Source organism: Haplochromis burtoni, unplaced genomic scaffold, assembly GCF_018398535.1.
Source record: "Haplochromis burtoni strain Fernald_Lab_line unplaced genomic scaffold, NCSU_Asbu1 Contig_240, whole genome shotgun sequence".
In the NCBI taxonomy this organism is placed as follows: domain Eukaryota; kingdom Metazoa; phylum Chordata; class Actinopteri; order Cichliformes; family Cichlidae; genus Haplochromis; species Haplochromis burtoni.
The window spans coordinates 75,901-97,024 of NW_024582601.1; the positions used below are offsets into that span (position 1 = coordinate 75,901).

Sequence of the window (21,124 nt, forward strand, 5' to 3'; positions counted from 1 at the left end):
ATGTATGTATATATATATGTATGTATATATATATGTATGTATATATATGTATATATATATGTATGTATATATATGTATATATATGTATATATATATATGTATATATGTATATGTGTGTATATATATATATGTATATATATGTATATATGTATATATATATAATAATGCATCAGAAAACAGACAAAGAACACATACTGTACACCATCTTTAAACAAAGTACCATCTACTGTATAGTCCTGTAAAGTCACACTACATACATACAGCAACCACTTTATTATGTACGCCTGTTCCACTGCTCATTACATTAATCCAAATATCGAATCATCCTTTCACATCAGCAGCAACTCAAAACATTTAGGCATGTAGACATGATCAAGACAGCCTGCTGGAATTCAAACCGAGCAATTAATTAAGAAAGACGACTGAACTGGGCACGGTTGCTGTATGATGTGAATAATTCAGATGTTGTTGATGTATTGGGATTTTCCCACACAATCATCTCCAGGGTTTAAAGAGAATGGTCTAAAATGAGAGTGAGCAGCAGTTCTCTGGGTGAAAATACCTTGTTGATGTCAGAAGAGAACGGCCAGACTACTTCGAGCTGATGGGAAAGCAACAGTAACTCAAATAACCCCTGGTTACAAAGGTTCAAGGTAGAAACAACCACAACACATCTGATCTTGAAGCAGATGGGCTACAGCAGCAGAAGACCACACTGGTCTTTGAAATTTTTATTAAAAACACTATCAGCAATGCTGGGAATTATTCAGGAAAGCAAGTAAGAGCTGTGACTGACAAAAGTACAAACTTTTTTGATGAGTTGTCAGATTTAAGTAAGAAGTGCATAAACACAGCAACAAATATCTATAGTAGTAAATTATGTGTAGAAACCACAGCTGTGTAAAAACAACAAGAATGTCTAGCGTGGGTGAGGCAATGCATTACTGATTTGAGAACTGCATTTGCAGTGGTAAGATCGACATTTGTGATATGAGAATTGCGCCAAAGCGATCGAGGGGGGGAAACCCTGTTAATTAACCTATTGGAGGGTTTGAGCGAGGCATGAACCTGACTGCCTGTCTGTATTGTGCAATCGTTGACCCTGCTGGCTGTAAAGCTTGCTCTCAGAGTGCGCAAATCCTACAGCCGTCTGTTTTCTGTGCTCGTGAGATCCACTTTAAAATCACGTTTATTTAACCCTCCCCACCGTGAACCACGAGTCACTAATCATGCACAGACGTGCACCAGCGTGCTTTTTAGTCCATATTTCTTGGCGGATTACAGCTGCACGCCGCCCCACCCCTTAACAAACAACATCATCACTACCACTGTACCTAAATCAGGAAGCACCGACACGTTTTTCTTTTTTTCCCTTTTTTGTTTTCTTTCCTTTTTTCGTAACGGAGACACTTTGGTGATTACAGCAACTGCGAACCATAAAGGGGGAAGAAGGCGTTATCTTCGATGCTGCTGACGACCACCGGTGACCACTACTAAAAGAAGACTGACACTTTGTTTCATCCAGTACAAGGCACAGCTGTGGATGCATTTGACACAGTCTAACCGGAGAAGGGTATGTGCACAGTCAAGGTTGTAAGATTCACAGGGAAACAAACACATACACGTAAAAGAAAGCAAGTGTAAAGACAGTGGCATACACGCGGGGGATACGACACTATTTGCATTTTATGTGGACTGCAGCTCGTGTGGTTTAGCGATAGTAAACATGTTTCACACGTCGACGCCTTTACGGCGCGTAACAAAAGCTGAAGCGAAAATATGCTCGGAATGTAGTTCCTGAGTAACTTTAGAAGACAGCGACTGAGTGAGAGCCGTGTTAGCATCCCTGTCATCACACTGTGACACTGCGTTTGTCATGTGCTTCGGTGGTGTCGCCCCACCACCAGCACTACTACAACAACTCCCCCGTCCATCCATCCCCGCGGCTGTCTCCTCGCGCTCCGAACACAGTTAGCATACCGTGCGATTTGACTCTTCTTCGCTTAACCGCAACATGACAAAGCGTTTCGTGTGAGAGCAACGCCTTGTTCACAGTCAGCACTTAAGTACCTTTAATTCGGCGTGCACCCAACTCGACAAGCTGGAATTTAATGTGGTAAATTTAAGGGTTTATTATTTGCTTCCTAATGCTTGCCACCGGAAGCCCCACTTTGTTGTTGGTAGCAGTTGTCCACTGGGCTAGCAGAGAAAGGAACTATTTAGTCTAAACAGCGTTAATATCACTTTCGGTAGATGGCTTAGATGTTTTCCGAATTTATCCGTGGTTTAAATCGACTCGTTATGTCACGTTTCCCTCGACACGAACACACGCACCGAAGTGCGGCGCCTTTAAATGGCGAGAATTCGAATGAGGATTTGCGCCCAAACTTCAGTGTGGATCACTCTGGTTACATGTTATTTACTGAGCACCTTAATGCATGCGTAAAGATGTTGAGTGTACCTTTCACAGTTGCAGCAGTCAGCATTGCTACAACTGTTTGTTTTTAATGCTAGACAAGTCTTTAAATTGGACATTCTTTGTAGGTGTTTATCATGGGTTAGGCTTTAATTATGGTGGTGTTTTGACTAGGCTGCTGCCTTTCAGCACACTCAACCGTGTAAAGCAGAAGGAAATTGAAGTATTACATCACTGCATCCCAAGCAAAGGCTATTCTACAACAAGCTCACCTCCTTTCCTCACTTTTCATGAAACAGGCTGGTGACAGAAACCATAAGCCTCTCTGTGACTATGACGAAAGCATAGAATTTTTATCCACACACTGTTAGTGGAAGGAGCAGCAGCTTGTGCAGCTCAAGACCCAACGATAAGCTTTCCAGCTATGTGTGTATTTTTACTCTTTGCCAGTTATATATAAAAAGGGACATTGAAGCTCAAAGCTGTTATGACATGCTCACTTATTGCTGCTTTCCTCAAGCTCTAAATAAAGCACTTACACATGAGTGGGCGCCTGTGCCTGAACTACAGTGATTTATTAAAGCCTGCTGACCCTCTAGCAAGGGAACATTGTGCAAGATAACCCCTGGCTTTGTTTGATAGAAATCCCATGTAGATTTAATCTTCACCTTTTTCTATTTTGCTTCAGATGATGAAAAAAGTTATTAATAGTTATCGTAACATAACACAATTACACTCCGGTTTCAGTTCTGGTACAGATTGAAACGTGGATATTTTTAGTATCGCTGACTACACAGACATAGCTTTTACCAGCGGCTCCAGGTTAACCTTCGCAAAGTTTCTGGAGCCAACTCTATTTTCTGTGGAAGTACCTGAGTTGCGAAGGCCACAGGAATGCATTTGTCTAGGCCAGGAGAAAGAAATACCAGGAAGGTTTGCTCACATGTCCCGGCTGGCATTCCTTTGCCTTTATGAACATGCTGTACTTGCACCAGCCAGCCCCCCCCCCCCCCCCACCCCACCCCCGTGAGTATCATGCAATCAGTTGTGCAAACATTCAGAATTTTTTCCTTCTCAGCCAACATTTTCGACCCCATTTCTGCACGTGCACTGCATCCACTTGCTACATCTGTGTTTTACAGGTGATACACTGAGGTTTGTCAACTTCCGTGCTCAGAGATTCACAAACTTCCTCCCGTTTCTCACTTCCCCCTTCCTGTCTGTGCCTGCTCTGGCAAACAGGTTGAGTCACATTACCTTCACCTCCTGCGCAGCAGTGCACTCGTTTTGTTAGTTTTGCCCTAGGTGGGGTGTTGGCAGCGTTGCTCTATGATATTCTTGACAGCATATGTTGTCATTGAAAGTAACGTCACAGCCTTGAAAGTGTTGCTTAAACGTTATCCCTCTGGGCCAAGGATGGGCAATTAATTTTCTAAAGAAATGAAATGAAAAACTGGGACAGTTGTGGAGGGCTGCAACAGTGAGCTGAACTCAGTCCTGCTCAATATTAATTTTATGTCTTTGTAAGAGTAAATGTTATAGTTTTGTCCTAAATATAGCCCCTTGGGGAAAATGAATAATTGACCATCCCTGCTTTAGAGTCAAATTATAGATGGCAAATGCAAGCAAGTTGCTTGGGTCATACATCTTCATTGTAGAGTTCTAAGCTAGTGTTCAGGCTCCAGGTTATGTCAGTAAGGCCCCTGTGGGAGTGATGGAAAGTTCCTGTGCAAAACATCTCAAAACAAACATGAATTAACAAAGCAAATTGCTGTGCTTAGTATTGGACCACTGGGAGTATTGTTTTCCAACTGATGTCTGGTATTCCCATAGAGCTATATATACCAATTTTTTTTTTTTTTTTTAAAAACACAGGAAGATCCCACAGCTGTCTTCTCAGACATTTCTATGCAATAGCAGCTCTGTATTTATACAGAGTATATTTGTAGTCTATGTTGTCATGGCCCTCCTTCGAAACAACATCAGAGAATCTTTGCTAGTTTAAGATGAAAAGTGCCACAGTTTGATATTTTAGTCAAAGTAAGGGGAGCTTATCCAAATAAATCACTCAACCCTGAGACCAATTATCTCATGTTAGGAGAGCAAGAAGCGAAGAAGGCAGTGACTCTGGTGTTTTAGGCAGACAGCTGGAGCCCGCAGGCTAGCATCACCTCTCTCTGTGGTGGAACTGCTGTAGTTCGGGCAGATGCGCGTGGCCAACTGCCGTTTCATTCAAGAGGAATACTGATGAAAGGGGAAAACGACTTGAAGGGTTTTCATTTAAATTCCGTTCAGCTTGTTTTGTTTTTGCTTTTAATGGCGTCAATGCAAAACATGCAAAACTTCGAAGCGAAGGGCGCTTTACATAGTAAGCTAAAGATGCTTTGATTTTAGAGCGAGAACTCTAATGATCTCATCTGATTCTTCTCTTTGAGCAAGCACTTAAGAGGAGGAAGAGATCTGTGGCAGAACCAGAGGGGCAGTGAAAAAGATGTCAGAAGAGCATTGAGAGACATCACAAATATGGAGAAAAGGGAAAATGTCAAATTCTGAAATTTCAGATTCTTAATATAAAATTTCAGGCTTATTTGCTTCTAAATTACTTAATTAATCCCTTTTTAATTGGCCAAGTTGTTAGTCTAAACTACAAGTTTGACATAGTCCAAGAAAGTTAGTAGGCACAAACACATTTTAATTTCAAGGGGTTTTGGCACCCTGCTCTAACTTTATCTGCATAGTCAGCCTGTACAGTTGTGCCAGGTTCTCCATATTCTAGCCTTCATAATGATTCAGCATGAAAAGGAGCTATTCAGGCAGTGCATGTGCTGAGTGCCCTCAATAAAATAGCTATTTAAAAATGTAGACGGTAAATATGTTGTTATTGTGTTAGGCTGCCACAGATGAAAAACACTGGCTTGATGTTCCATTCCCCAGCTCCTGCAGTCCACACACTGAATAGTTCTTGGAAAGGGCAGAGAACTCCAAACTTCTCCCCACCTTGTAGTGTAGAATCCTTGTGACTGCTCCAAATACCAGTCCATTTACCATTTTAAAAAGTTAAGTCTTTGAGTAAGGTGACATGTATTCTGCAAATCAGTGCTGTCTCAGAAAATGCAGTCTTCTTCTTATTGTAATGATTGCAGAGTATGTTTGTACCCTACCTCCTCCTTAAAACTTGGGCCAATCTGAACGAAACTTTGCTTGAAAATTGTTACACATGCATCGATCATTAATATCCAAACAGCACAAAAGTGAGGAAATTTGTGTTTGATTTGTGCTAACAGTGCTACTTTGCAATAAATCTCATACTATTGGAAAGCCTGTTTATTTCTCCTGAAATAGTCCCACATTTATAAGGAAAATGCATTTTTGGATTGAGGTGAAACTTGACAAAAAAAAATCTTTTTGCCAAAGAGCTTATTCTGTTACCAAATATTGTTTGGCGTTTATTGGATTGACTGAAGTCTGTAGAAACAAGTCACTGGCAAATTAAGAACTGATTCATTAACAAACGGGGGCCTCAGCAGATGTAGAGAACCATGACATTTCTTCCCCATTCTGGTCACAAGCTTGGTCACCCAATACTGTGGGATGGCGTCACATTCTTCAACCAGCATTTGTCACAAGTCAGCTAATGTGGTTGTGTTGGTCAGTCTGGCACGAACAGCACACCAAAGCTGACCCCACAAGAGTTCGATAAGGTTGAGGTCAGGACTGCAGGCAGGCCATTCCCTACTCTCTACTCCAAAATTCTGGAGGTAGTCTCTGCAAAACCTCACTCTGAGCGTTGTCATCCTGGAGGACAGAGTCCGGTCCCAGTCTGTGGTGATATGGGACTGACACTGGTTGTAGAATCTCCTCTCGATATCTCTCCACATTGAGATTGTCTCCAGTGATGATAAGCCTTGTTTTTCCAGTGAGGGAGATGGTGCTCCACATCATCACCACGCTGCCTCCACCAAAAGCTGTTACCCTATCAGTGCAGCAATCAGCATAGCGTTTTCCACATCTTCTCCATACTTTGACCCAGCGATCCAGCTGCCGTAGTTAGAATCCGGCCTCATAGCCGAACATAACGTCCCTCCACATGCTCAAGTTCCAGTGCACATCTTTCTGACACACGGGGCACCAGAAGCTCAAGATCAGCCATAAATCCCAATGAGTTTGATTTTCATATTCATCATCTCCCTGCTTATCCAGTGTTACCTTCTCTATTTGTGCTTATTTCACATGTCATGTGAAACCAGGGTTGTATTTATTAAACGGGTTGTTTTAAACAATCGGCTCATGTTGTTATTTTGTCCTTTGGAAAAATTGCTGGGTAGTAACTAATTCATTGACATTTTAGACTAGTTAATTGTTGCAAGTTAAATAGTTTTGTCCATTTCCATTACTTTTGCTATTGTGCTTGTGATTATAGAAAGGCCAGGGATAAAAAGGCACGAGCCTCAGAGCCCTTTAAATGTCGAGTATTGCTCTTGTGTGGTTGCTAATCAGAAAAAAAGGGGTTGAAAATGAGTTTGCGTGCGCTCCTTTTAAAGTAGGACAAGTAGATTTAGAAAGAATAATTTCTTTCTTTCTTTTTTTTTTTTTTACATTGGTTTGACTGATAGTAGTCAATGCTGCATGGAGAAACGGATCCCAGCCTTCGTTTTCCTGATCGACCACATATACCCCGTTTTCTCCATTTGGTGTGATTTTTTTTTTTGCATTTGTTTAGGAGCAGTAACGCATGGCACTCTCACATCCATTTAAATATAATTTTTTTTAGTATTATATGAAAGAGAAGAAGAGAGAAAGGAGGTGAAGACGATGAAACAATCCAGTTTCTTTATAAGGATTGCCATTCTGGCATTGCACTGCCCTCCCTCTGGGACAGATTTTAACCTTTGACCTCAAAGCTATTGTCAAGAATATAGTGTACTTTCCACTGATACATAGGGAGAGCTATAGATCTCTTATCTCATCCCCTCTCTCCACTGCCTTCCGCCCAAAGGCACACATGCACACACATACGCACATGCTCCGTATTCATTACGTAATTGACTCTCGCAGTAGGGCAAAACACGGCGCAGTCACCGAGGCTTAAAAGAAGCTGTTATGTCGAACGCACAAGAGCAAACTTTAAGTGAAACAATGGAACCAAGCAACACATGCTCCGGTTAGAGACATGGGTTTGTCAGTCTGCTGCTGTGTGACGATATGCCACGCAGACGTCGTATCAAGTTATGGAAGCTAAATGAGTCCATCATACACGGGCCTCATGTGATTGTTAATCATAGGCTAGTATGTGAGAACTGCGTGCTGGGATCTGGCTCAGAGATGCAGAGTAGTTGTGTTCCTTTTTTTTATTGTGTGCACACACACACAAAAAAAGAGGTAGTGTCTCTTTGGTCACAATGATTCGGTGGAGACGAACTACAGAAATGCAGCATGGACCAAAATGAACGTGTTACTTAAAGAATGTATTGGGACCGTGCAGATTGTGGTTACAGCAGTGGTAGTAAATGAAAGTGTTTTGTTTAGGTTAATTAATGTTACAGCAAGCACTGCATGCCAGTGTGATGCTTAATGTGTTCACCTCAAAAGCTGAATACTTCACTCTGACAAAGCAAGAGAAGCTGGCTTAGACAAAAGCCGAAAGCAAAATTAATGACCGGTTATCCTGAAAGCTCCTCCTTACTTACTTTTTGATCTGCTACCTTTATATATGCATCACGAACATACTATATATGGGTCTTCTGATTGGCTTTGGTGAGGAAGGTGCAGCTTCTGGCACCTCAGTGTTGTCTGTGTCACTTTCAGGCTCATTCTCTTTCATGTTTTTGGCTAAGTGGACTTTTCGACCACACATTTCTTTGGAAGTTTTAACAGTTTGCCAGCTGAGTATTGTCACAATCTGCTTCATTAAGAGCTTTGCAGACAGTACGGTGGGCAGAGCAGAGAGCTGCAGCAAATGGCAAGAACAGGTCTTTAGTTGGATCCAAGTGCAAAAACATTTCTCCCTGTGTGTCATATTCTGCACTGGAGTGCTGAGGTCTTAGTAGCCACGGGTCTGTTATAAATCAGTTAGGTGATGGAGCAGATCAAAGAGAGCAGGGAGCAGAAGAGAGGTGTGGTCGTGGAGCTAGAGGATCACACGTGTGTGCAGACACAGTATTAGAGCACTAGTGTAAATTTACTTATGTCCAATAAAGACAGAGAAAAATGTGTTGGGTTTATTGTAGTTAACACAAAACTGTCATGCATTTTTAACACAGATTTAAAGCCGGAGGTCATTTTAGTTTTATCCAAAAGTCAATACCAATAGATCTGTCTGCAGCAGCCAGTCGCTTTTTTGGAATATTTGCCTTTGGTTGTTCCTTAAATTTGCTGCTTTTAAAGCAATTTGAAGAGCTGTGGAAATATTCTCCTGGGATGCACTAGCTTTATGTGGGCTCAATAAGCCATCGTGGTGACTTGAAGGTGTTCTAGCTACCCGAGAGGCTGAATAAAGAAGGGAAAAAAATCTATTTCTTCAGCTGTTGCTCTCACCCACTCTGACGCATATTTGTCGTGTTTGTCACATTTAAAGCATGCTGTATTTTCTTTAAATGGTTATTTCTTCCTTTGGTTAGATATTAATTTCAATTTGAGAACAGCAAAACTACCTGATTCTTATTTTTAGAAACTCATTCACTTTTTGATTTTCAGTCTAACGTTAGCAACTCTGCGTCACTTCTCTAATCAGAACCGGGGGTTTGTTAGTCTTGAATTGTGTTTAATGAAAACACATACAGGTTTTGAGTCTGTGTTAACTATGTTATTTTTTCCTTATGTCCCCATTTATTAAAAATGCTGTAAACAACTATGAAGCAAAACAATTTACCATAAATGGTACTGTAAATAAGCTAGGTTAATAGTAAAACTCAATAGTTGTCACTGCTTTTAGCTAACAGGCTTCTGAAACTCAGGTTTATGGCCATGATTTCACAGTGTTATCCATCATAATCGTTAACCTGTTGCATTTAGAATTCCTGGAAAAGCTTGAGCCACTTGGGCGCCGGCGAAAGAATTATTATATTTTGGTTTATGCACGCGCATTAAACACAAATCTTGGATGGCTGGGACAGCAGTTGGATTTTTAGCCATGTCTTCCAACTCGTCCTAACTCCACCTTCTTTGCTGCAGCTGGCAACTGTAATCCTTGTTCTGCTCTTGAGGGCCACTCCAACCAGAAGCTGGGACACAGAGATCTTCAAAGCTACAGAGCAGTACAAGGACTACCTTTTCCAACTGTAGGACATGCTAATATGATGCAGCTTTGTCCCTCCACACTGTTGTTTGCAATAATTTCTTCTTGAGTCTTGTTGTAGTCAAAGTTATGGTTTCCCTACTTTAATGCATAATTCATCCTGTTTCATCAGCATTCTAAAGCATTCACTAGACCCTGATGGGGGAGATTTATGATGTAGAAAACTAATCTCTTTCACCTGTACAGGCCTATAGTAAAGAAAGAAATAGCTTTGCAGTCTGTGCTCACTGAGAAATGGATGAGGGCCTTTAGTGTTACTTGATGCAGTGAAGTAAGCCGGCCAGATATGATAATCATAAAAGCGAGTGTATACAAACCCTTATGCATGCAAAACATATATCATACAACATACATTCCTCTTTGCCTCATCCCGTCTTAAATAATCCTGGCAGTGTTTCTATAGTCTTTCCTTTTTTTTTTTTTTTTGTCTTGACACTGTAGAGTTTTAATTTGCATATGTGGATGCAGAAACAGACTGGGTTCAGTGTGCTTTACATACTCAGTCATGTTACTGAACAGGGTTCTGTCAGTGAAGCTATTTTTTTCCCCCTTAAATTTACATTTTCAACAGCATTGTAGTCATGAACGGAATTCAGTACGTGCTGCAAACAGATGACGCAAAATCTAGAAGCTTTTATTTAAATGTCAGTATGCAGGCGTTTTTCTAAATAATGAGCCCCATTTCTTATCCACATCAAATCCATGCAGAAACACTAGGGGCTTATGAGGATGATGATTTTAAATGGCCTCAGGTAATGGACAGCTCAGATGGATATAATTGCTTATTTATATACAGGCTTCCGCTTTGCATGGTAATGGATCAGGTGGTGGGCTTTAGGTAGCCATCCTATAATAAGAGCTTTTCCATCTTAATGACTTATTTAACGATAAAATGGAAATGTTTCCAGGTACGTGCTGAGAGTCACAGCAACTCATGTAGGTTAAAATAGAAAGGGGCACTCGAAATTTGGCTTTTTCCACACAAATCCCTTTGTGTCGGGGACTGTGTGTGCAAAAACAAAATCCAAGTTAGCAAGTCACTGTTAAATGCTACTACTGAGTTGTAATTGCAGCCTTGTGTTACACCCTTCCACATGCACACTTCCACCTCTCCCTCTGTCACTCGATTATGCAACAGTCCTGTCTTGCAAGTCCTTGCAGGATCTCAGCTTTGGATTGTGTAACGCTGAGAGGGGAACGGGCTGTAAGGCCTCACATTTAGCCGCAGAGAATCCCAGCGACGCCTCGCCACATCCAGCAAATATTTGAGTCCTCAGCGGACATTTTTCCGCCACACTGACTGCACAGCCACTGGCACTCTAATTATATCCCTTTGTTTAACCAGTGGGATTATGTTTTTCTTCCAGCTTATTTTTATAGTTTTCTGTGGCTGCTTTCATCCACAAGCAGATATGATTGATAGTGAGATAATACTTTAGTTATCCCCAAGGGGAAATCCAGATATCCAGCAGTTTGGTCAAAAAACAAACATCCCTCTGGTCATAAATAATAATAATATTATTAATAATAAAACAATAAGGTAAAGTTTCACAATACCTTCTTACTTCCCTTTGTGGGAAAACTTGGTGGGAACGTTTTGATGAACTAACATGCTATACAGGTAAGGGTGGGGGTAAAAATGTGCCATGTTGTTTACTTGACTCCTTAAATCCATCTTTTCTGTGAGTTACTATCTTGTAAAAGTCAGTTTGAGGAAGTCTCACGGAGACTGAACAATCCTAGAGGTTTGAAATGCTGCACAAAGGTAATACTGCTTTCATGCACACAGGCCTACAGTTAATATAATAAACAGCTTTACAGTATCTGTGCTTGCTTAGTAAAGGAAGAGAGCCTTTTATGTTACTTGAAACCAATAAAGTAAGCAGCCCAGAAAAGATTGTCCTGAAAATACAATTCCAACAGCACTTCTGTTACAAAACCTACCGCTTTTCCTTTATGAAAAGGGAATCTTAAGTTCTGACAGTCATGAAAGTGTGTGCAATGTTGGTCCAAGACTCGTATAAACCCTCCTTTTCACTGTTACAAGAAATATTGTGTCATTTTTAGCAAAATAAAGCTTTCAGTTTTGTTTAAACAGGCAAGAAGTAACATAGCTCTCAGCAAAGAATGTGTTGTGAATGCTTATTCATTGTAAAATTCAGAAACTTTATAATTCAAGTCTAGCTGGAGCTAATGATGGTCAGAAAGAGACTGTCCATAGGTGTTTATCATGGCATAGAGGTGCACTGTATGAAGCACATCGTGTGACAGAAAGTGCAGTTCACCTCGTCGTCTTTTATTGGTTCTAGTGCAACTAGCATGTTATTTATGTTATATTCATTCCCTCTAAGTTTTTGTGCAGTAGTTGTTGTAGGAAAGATTTCTAACGGCATATTTAAAACTGTCATTTTTGTATTATCCACGTGACAAATGTGGTAAATGAAAGTGGTGCTCTGACTTTAGAATTCTTGTGTTAGCATGATTTGGCTAACTGCTTTATCTTTTTGGCTTATTAAAAAAAAAATAGCTTCAAGAAATGAATTTGATTTAATTTCAACTTTTACAAACTGATTTGGATGGTTAGAACTTATTTAAACAACCACTTTGTATTTCAAATGAAATTCTCTTCATAAAAGGGCTGTAGCTTAGAACTAAGTTTCAGTTAGCAAGTAAACAGGAAGCGGATTGTTTACTTTTCTATAATATTCTTCTGTAATATTAAATTAGATGTTCTATCCTTTGATAATATTTTTGCCTATGAAATAATATATCAGTTACTCATAATCAGAAAAAAAATGGTTGAACTAATTACATTAACTTAATTCTTTTAAGATTTTTTTTTATTTTTATTTTTGCCTTTGCTGCTGTTGTTGCAGGATGAGGTCGAAATGACCACACTGGTGGTTCTAGTGTTCAGCTTATATTAGCCACATGATTGGGAGGATTTTTAACAGCCCACAGAATACTTGAAGTGAAATTTTAGCATACAAAGTGTATAGATAGTTCTGTTTTGTTTTGATGTTGGAACTAGCTAGGTTAGCTAGTTCTTGCTAATACTGCTTTAGCAAATAGCTTGTAATTTAAACGCTAAAGAGACAAATGATTTTTATCAACATTCACTATTAAAGCTTAGGTTGTATTTACAAGTTGTTCTGATCACAAGAAGATTTCAATTACTACACAGGGCAAACTTACTTTTCACCTTCTCCCTTTTTACATTGCAATTTTTGGTGAAATTTACTCAAGCTCACAGAATAGCTGTTTACAAAACACTTTTCAATTGAAAAAGCTAATTTCGCTGCACTGGGTATAGATTTGTGAGCTATATTGTTTATGGTTTCCAGTCATTTTCTAAGCTTATTGCAATTTAACTACACTCATTCCTAAATAAAAAGCCAAACCACTGTGATGCTGCTACTGGCATTAAATCGACGTTCTCTTTTCTGATGACAGTGAATATAATAACACCTTTCAATAGGTGATATTTTTTTTTCCAGTGCAGGCACAGGGGAAACTCATATTTAGTTAACCTGGATTGACCATTGCAAAAAGCAAACATGGCATTTAAATGTGCTTGCATAATGTGCTGTATTGATTTGTTTTGTGTTTTTTGTTTTGTATTTTATTGTTTAAAAGCTCAATCATTTTTTTTCCTTCAATTGCTTGATTGACCTCTCAGTACAGAATGTGAGCATGTCAATACGTGTGAAATTTAAATAATACAAGATTCCTTGAGGGCTTTTTTTGGTTTTTTTATGTTGATTCTCTCCTTCTTGACTATCAATAGACCATCAATAAACCACACTACCGTTCCTTTTTTCCCTCCACATGAACAATGCTGACAGCACTTTTCCACACCGCCAGAGCTGGACTGGGACAAATAATCGGCCCGGGCATTTTGACTAGAGACCGGCCCACCAAAAATGTGACGTCATTCAGGGGTAAAACCGCAAAGGATTCTGGGAACTCGTGGCAAGAGGTACTAGCGCACGCAGGCTTTCAATTGAACTCAGTTACACAGCGATAAAAAAACCCACAAAAAATGGCAAGAAGCTGTTGTATTATTAACTGCAATAGCCGGTGTTGTGCCAAAAAGTGATTGTCTGCCAAAAACTGTTTTCCGGTATTTGTCAAAAACTGATTGCTCGTATTTAAATTGCTATAAGTAACTTGTTGGTCTATAATATGTGAAACATATGTCAAATGCATCCCTCATGGATGACATAAAGTCATCTCTCCATCTCTTTCTGCTGCTCTTCTGTCTCCTCTGTCACAGACTTCTCCACTTTTGATGATAAATCAGCCTGGTGCAACATGTAAGGATTGGCACAATTTGTTAAGATTTTGAGGAGTTTGAGAAACTAACCTTAAGCATAAAATAAAATTTACTATCAGTAACTTCATAGCACCCGCCCAGCAGTATATAAACTCCGTCATGCTAGCTAGTACGCAGTACCAGTTATTCTAAGCGACTGTAAAAAGTCAACACAACGAAAACAAACTACAACTAAACTTGGTTTATATCTGACACAGACAGCAGGTCATAACTTCTTACCTGAAGTTCAGTTCCTCTGCCACTATAACCGGCGGCCGCCTGGGGTCTCTCCTCCTCTTGCCTCCCCTTTCCCTTATCCACCTGCTGGCCTCCATCACTTGCTGATGTTGCTAAATCTGTGGAAGCTATGCCATAGCCATATTGCCATAACAATTCAGTTATTTTTACACATTTGGCAGCATCTGCCTGAAGGGCTTGTTTCTTTTTGGCCCTAATTTTTTCTGCACCTCGTTTCCTTTTTTGTTCTCCATTTTCTTTAGTTCGTCTATAAGATTGCTAAACAGGGGGGGGGGTGCATCCGACCTCCTCGGCTGTAATTGGTCCAGCCCAGAGTCGATCATGACCAATTGGCCAATCCAACACCTTTCATTATTTATACCCTTCCAAAAAAATCCTACCATGTGAATTCATGGATTTTTTTTTTTTTCACATTCTGTCTCTCACAGTTGAAGTGTACCTCTGGTGCAAATTACTGACCTCTGTCATCATTTTAAGTGGGGGAACTTGCACAATCGGTGGCTGACTAAATACTTTTTTGCCCCACTGTACATGCTGTGATTATCTGAAAGTAAGAATATTCTTTTGGTGTAATTGGATGTTTTTTCCTTCAGTGGTGAGTGTCAGGCAGAGATTTAAATTGTTGCGATTTCTGGCCTTCATTTACTCATCACGTTCCTCCTTTTTGCACCTAAACATTTAAAGAATCTAAAGAAGTTTATTTTTGCTCTTTATTTCCTGCATTTGTTTGTTATTTACACGGCTTCCTTGTGATTTTTATGTTTGGCTTTTTAAGATTTAAGCTTAATAGAATATTCACGCTGCAGTGCACATGTTGGCACACTTGGCAAAACATTGTGTCGCCTCATTCCTCTTGATCAGGTTTCACTTCCATTCTCTGTGGAAATAAATAGACGTGTTGTATCCGTTCTCAAAGACGAACCCTTTCCTTTATAACACAAAGATGCACACCTGTGCCGAGTCTGCCAGAGGTTTGGAGAATTGTTGAAACAAAGCACTGCACTGTTGTTAATGCTTACTGTATTACAATATCTCATGTCTCATAAAAAATAATGTATTAGATTCAGGTTGAGCATCTTGGAGACCAGTTTAAAGAGACAAGCCTGAGATGGTTGGGACATGTGCAGAGGAGGGATGATGGATATTCTGATGTTGAATACAGAGCTGCTAAGCAGGAAGAAAAGAGAGATCACAGAGGAGGTTTGTGGATGTCATGGAGGAGGACATGCAGAGGGTTGGTGTGGATGCTCGGGGCAGGGTGAGATGGAGGCAGATGATTCGCTAGTCTTTTCTAAAGTACAGTAAGGTTAGCCTAGACATGTTTACTTGGCTTACTTTTAGCTGACCCGTTACAATGATATGCATGATTTCCAGATCCACATGGACAACAGAGGGGTGTAAACTCTGTCACTTTTTTATATTGTATGCACACTCAAAAAAATCAAAAATCAAATGCACAGATCTGATCTCCGGTTAAGGTATCCCCTAACTGTTTCTATTCAAATCACTCCACACGTGTGTTTCTGATGCCAAGAACACAGTGATGGGAAACGCATACAATCTCACTTTTGAGTGTTGTAGAATTAACTGAACTATTGTCGTCTGTAATCACATGAATCTGGTAACCTATCGGATTATCTGAAAAAGAAAGCCCTACAATGCTTTCCTTTTCCCCCCCCATTGCGAGAAAACCTTTAGTCGGATGATAATGGTGAGGATGAGACTAATATGTGAGACCCTGCAGCAAAGCAATAACAGGAAGGAGCAACTGTGGAGAGCGATCTAATATTTAAAGATCACATTAATGTGATCAGCAGGCAGAAAGTATATTTAGATGAATGGATGAAGGAACACAGAACTATAAACACAAACAGGAGGCTAGGGTTGAGCTCAAACAAGGTCTACAGTGGTTCATTTTTGAATTTCTTTAAATGTTGCACCTCATTTCATTTGAAATAACTAGATTTGTTGCCTGCCTGTTACCATACATTTTTGGCTGTTCGTCTTCCCCTTAAGAGGAAGGACAATGAATTGAATAGTATCTACTGTATTTTTGGATTTTTCTCACTTACAGGCAGTTTTCCAACATCTCCAAACTACCCTTGTTTTGACTTCAGATGATTTAGGCGATCATATTTTAAACCAAAATAAGAAAATTATTAAAAGCCTGCTTTCACTTTATGCACACAGTGTATTGTGCTTTTTTTCTTGTGTCCTCTGAAATACAGATTCAGGGATCATAACCCTTATAAGAGGGGCGCCTCAGTTTCAGCTGTATATATTCAGTTTTGTGTTATATACTGGGATATTAATAATTAGAGCTATTTGTTGTTATTTGCTATTGTTTTGGTAGTCGTGGAGCAACTGTGACCACATACTTTATTAATCCCAGAAGAAGGTATTCTGATTCTAACTGTGGCATTTTAAATGCTATTGCTGCCATTAAGAGATGGAAGGGAGGGAAAGCCCCGGTGCCTTTTTATGGCTGTATGTGAAGCTACAGTTTCACACTGAATCTGGAGCTTGCCTCTCTTGCTGCAATAAGGAGGAGTTCGTAATCTTCACATAATATGCTGTTTACAGTCTTCCCCTGGTGTAAACTCATTCTGTGTGTTTCTTACAGGCTCTGTTAGCAGCATGGGACAGCATCTAGGAAAGAAGGAGCCCAACACAGACGGCAAGGTAAGAGGGCTCATCGCAGCTTTATATTAGTTTTCTTTTATTTGTGTGCGAGCGGTGGCTGTTATCTGCTGGACTTTGGACTCTGTGGCACAAAAGCTGTTGGGCTCCTTCACTCATGCTAATTTACTGCTGCCGCTGAGCTTTGAGCAGGAGTGACAACCAGTTTAGAGAGTGTGTGTGTGTGTGTGTGTGTGTGTGTGTGTGTGTGTGTGTGTGTGTGTGTGTGTGTGTGTGTGTATCTAAGATTTTTGTGGCAAGTGTTTTGGGTTTTTCCTTTGTTTCCAAGCAATTTAGTCAATGAGATTGAGGTTTTGTATTTTTAGTTGTTGCTAGACTGGAATAAGAAGCATGCTCAGTGTACTTTATATTGATCTCTAAAAATAGGGAAACCCTAAACCTTGGCACACCTGAGGCAGTCATTTTTAAAATATAATTCTGTGTAGACTTGAATTGCTGCAAATTTTCAAGAGATAATATTCGGCACGCTCAGTTTTCAACAGCCGGCATCCCACTCTTAATTGAACCATGTTGCCATGGCGATATCCCAGGCACCACGAACCTCCGCGGTTCTCTTGGGTCATCCCCTCGAAACAACAAGCCTCTCCGCAGCACCACTCTACGAGAGAACCCATTTGAACTGGAGAGAGTAAATAGATGATGGCGTGCATCAGGGCTGACATTAAACCCTCTCCAAGTACACATCTCATTTAAACATTAGCTTTGGCCCAGTGATCAGCTGCGCTCAGATGGGCTACCACCCTGCTAGTGGGTGTAGAAATAAAAACACCACATTTTGGGGAATTTTTGCCCATCTGAGTCGAGAAGATAAACTGTTGCTGTGTCAGTGCACTTGGCTAAAAATAATGAACTGGAAGGTGACGCTGGCTGGTAATTTCCTGTGTGCTGCTGCTGAGAGCCTGAGCACAGATCAGTGAAGTTAGAGCCAACAAATACTCCACCTCTAACAGGAGTGCTATAGCTTAAGCAGAAACTATGGTATAAAATAAACTATGATCCAGTGGAGAATTAAGTGTAGTTCGTGCCGCGAGTCGACAAATAGACTTTTTCAAATTGGCTAGGACGCAAGGTGTGCTGCTCTGCCCTGGGGCTAATGCTCCGCAGAAACTGCTTCTGATAGTGTTGTATTTAAACAGAACAAATCTCGGTGTGACTTTCTTGACTCATCTGTGTGCTCTGAGACTGTGCTTCTGTATGCCAAGCGTGGAGGCGTACCTGGCCAATGCCTGTGACGGGCAGAGCGGTCATGTGGTGAATGGGGGAGCCCGAACCAGCAGGGGTGCTGCTGATGCAGCCCACGCATGATTTGTCTCCTATTCCTGCAAAAACACACACTGGAGAGTGCGGAGCAGAAGCAGGAGAAGTGGATGTATTAGTCACGTGCCGAGCTGGTGGGAGAGGTGTTGGGGGAAGCGTGTCGCACTAAAGCAGCATTGTTTAGCCTATGCAGACACATATTGTGCCGTATATCTTTCTTTGTATATCATTTATTTTCCCCTTTCTTTCAGCTCCATTATCGTAAATTGAAGTCAATTTTAAAAGGTCTGGCCAAAGAGCAGGTTGTCATAGTGACCGTGGAAAGGGAACAAAGCGTGACAGGGTAAGGCAGGTTGTGTTTAGATGCTGAAGTCAGAGTCATGATCCTTCTCCCAATCCCTTATCAGTTGTACCTATCCCTTCACTCACACACCAGGCAAAGTGTTTCTCTGTCAGCTTTCGGACAATTTCTCACCGCTGTTATTTTTCATCTCTAAATCCCACCTGGATGTATAAGATGATAACACTGGCCTTTTTATTTTGCCAGAGTAGAAATTTAGCCATAATAAGGTTTGATCAAATGTGCTTTTAGTGGCTAGTGCTTTTGAAGATTTCGCAGAACTCCCGATAGAATACAACCCAGGACTTAAATGAGTCACTGGAAAACATAACAGAGTAACGGATAAGAAATATTTGCTTTTCCTTTGCTGCTACTGTATATTGGTCCTGCTCGGATGTAGTCTGATTGCTGTGTTGTCAACACTTGATTACAGACAGAGGCACAGGCTGTTGCATGCTTACAGTTTGTATAAACAGTATTGACTAAATTTGGCAAAGTGTGAGCAAATTTTTAAATGAGAACCCCCAAAAAAAGCAACAAATGCTACATCGACACATGAATAGCAGCCCAAGCTAGCACCCATTTGCACGGCTTCTTGCAGTTTCTACCACCGTTTTGTTTGTGCTCATTAGTGGCCAACCACAGGCTTTGTGGCAATTCATGCTGAGACCATTTTTGCTCAGCGACATTTAAAGAAATTGACTTTACGCTTATCTCAAATGTCAGCAATTTTACCAGGATGTGGTAGCATAATGCAGACTCTCTCCCCCTCCCCACCTAGAAGTACCTCTTCTTACCCATGTTGCGGACTCAGAGATACTATCAAAGCCACCAGTTTGTCAACTGACAAGAAGTTTTAACAAAGGGTTACTTTTTCCGCCTTCAAGCTCAAAAACAGCATGGGAAAGTGGCTTTTGTTACAGGAATACTATTTTCCCAGTGCTGCTTCAGGGAATTTGCAGTTACATTCTCACATGGTTTTGTGAGCCATTCTGGGAAATGTAACAAAGGAAACGACAGAAGAAAATTTTCTTGGTATGATGGTCCTGAAATGGAAAAGAATACATTCATAGAAGTATCTAGTTAGAATAATCATCGCTAGAATGAGAGCACATATTCAGACAGGCAGACAGTTTCCTAGTCTACAGATGTGCAATTTTAAGCAACGATATGCAAAATAACTTTGGGGTGGGGTGTGGGGGCTCACTTTTCTCAACTAAGGTGAGTGATTGAAGTGAACATTAGTCAGAGTGCAGGATGCCACTGATTGGCATATGAGTAGTCATAGATGAGTTGTTCATAAAGGATTTTACCCCTTAGCAGTAAACCTACAACGAGGGCTTTGAAGAGGCAGAAAAAACAGCGTAGAGCTACAGAAGCTCACCAAAATACTCTTAAGTGATGATTAATGTCATCATTATTAAGTGATTAAATTAAATAAACCAGTTTGTATAATCTGTCTTTTTATGTTGAGCTGATCCAACCATCACTAATGTGTCTGTCACATTGATAATTAAATTGTGTTGATTGACTTCCACCTTTAAAAAAATGCTGTTAGCTGCTAGTTGCCTGCGACTGGCACTGCAAATTTAGCTTTTTGTCTCTTTAGTGATGAAGGCAGGCGGAGAAGGAGAAGTAGGGACAGTTAACTTCATGAATGAGTCATAGGCTGTGTTCTATTTACATTGATACTCAAGTCAGAGAAGCCCCACCCACCTGACTTTGCAATCCAAGACTGCGGCAGTGTACATGCGTACGAGTAAAACTTGCACTCGCTGTAGAAGCCATATACAGAGCAGTGACCAGATTTTATCACCATGCTTTATTTGTGAATGTGTTTTTAACCATAAAAACATTGCTGTATTGCCAGTGATGCATGAAAGGCTCTGCCTTGCTATGGAGCAAAGCAAAGCTTGTTTGTTCTTGCATTTCCAACTACCTCTACTACTAAAACAACTGTCAGCTCCCACATCTGAACTTTGAGGTAAAAGGAACACAGCAGTTTATTTAACATTTGTGGTTATAGCTGACTAATATATGATGTAAATTTGCTACCAAGAACCTTGGTTGCACTCACAGACATGCAATCATATGCCATCAATATTCTCAAGAAATTTAAAAAAAAAAAATTGCAAAGAGGAAGGACTACTGCCGGGATAATGTTTGTGGTCGATCTCATGACAGAGTCACCCACATCACTCACTGCTGTAAGTTTAGAAATGAAGGTGATCGTCAGATGTTTTGCAACAGGAAAAATGCAACCGAGCTCTTTCACAGTAACCGACTTACAAAAGCCATTCACAGACATTAAACTGATAAAGGCTGAATGATTTCCTGTGTCAGTATCAAATAGACGACGTACCAGCGTGGTACTGTAAATAAACATAGGGTAGGTGAACCTACCTCACAGGTAGGTCTGCGGTTTCAAACACTTTGTTAGCTAAAATAAAGGTGTTAATTACATTGTAGTATTTATATTTACTCTTATGTCTCCAATTAAATTCTATGATTAGGTCTAACGATTTCAGTCGATTGTGCTCTGGA

The 21,124-nt window shown here is 40.4% G+C and overlaps 1 protein-coding gene across 2 annotated transcripts in view; it reads left to right on the forward strand.

Moving 5' to 3' along the window:
• Positions 1 to 1,225: 1,225 nt before the first annotated feature.
• The window catches only part of mbpb (myelin basic protein b), a 47,268-nt gene continuing 27,369 nt past the window's right edge, over positions 1,226 to 21,124 (forward strand). Inside the window, exons 1-3 of one of the 2 annotated variants that reach the window (XM_042227043.1) lie at positions 1,226 to 1,573; positions 13,556 to 13,689; positions 16,907 to 16,965. In XM_042227043.1, the coding sequence (XP_042082977.1) occupies positions 16,921 to 16,965 (45 nt within the window). In that variant the 5' untranslated portion in view covers positions 1,226 to 1,573; positions 13,556 to 13,689; positions 16,907 to 16,920. The remainder of the gene's footprint in view (positions 1,574 to 13,555; positions 13,690 to 16,906; positions 16,966 to 21,124) is intronic. The other variant, XM_005937682.2, reaches the window with a different exon arrangement.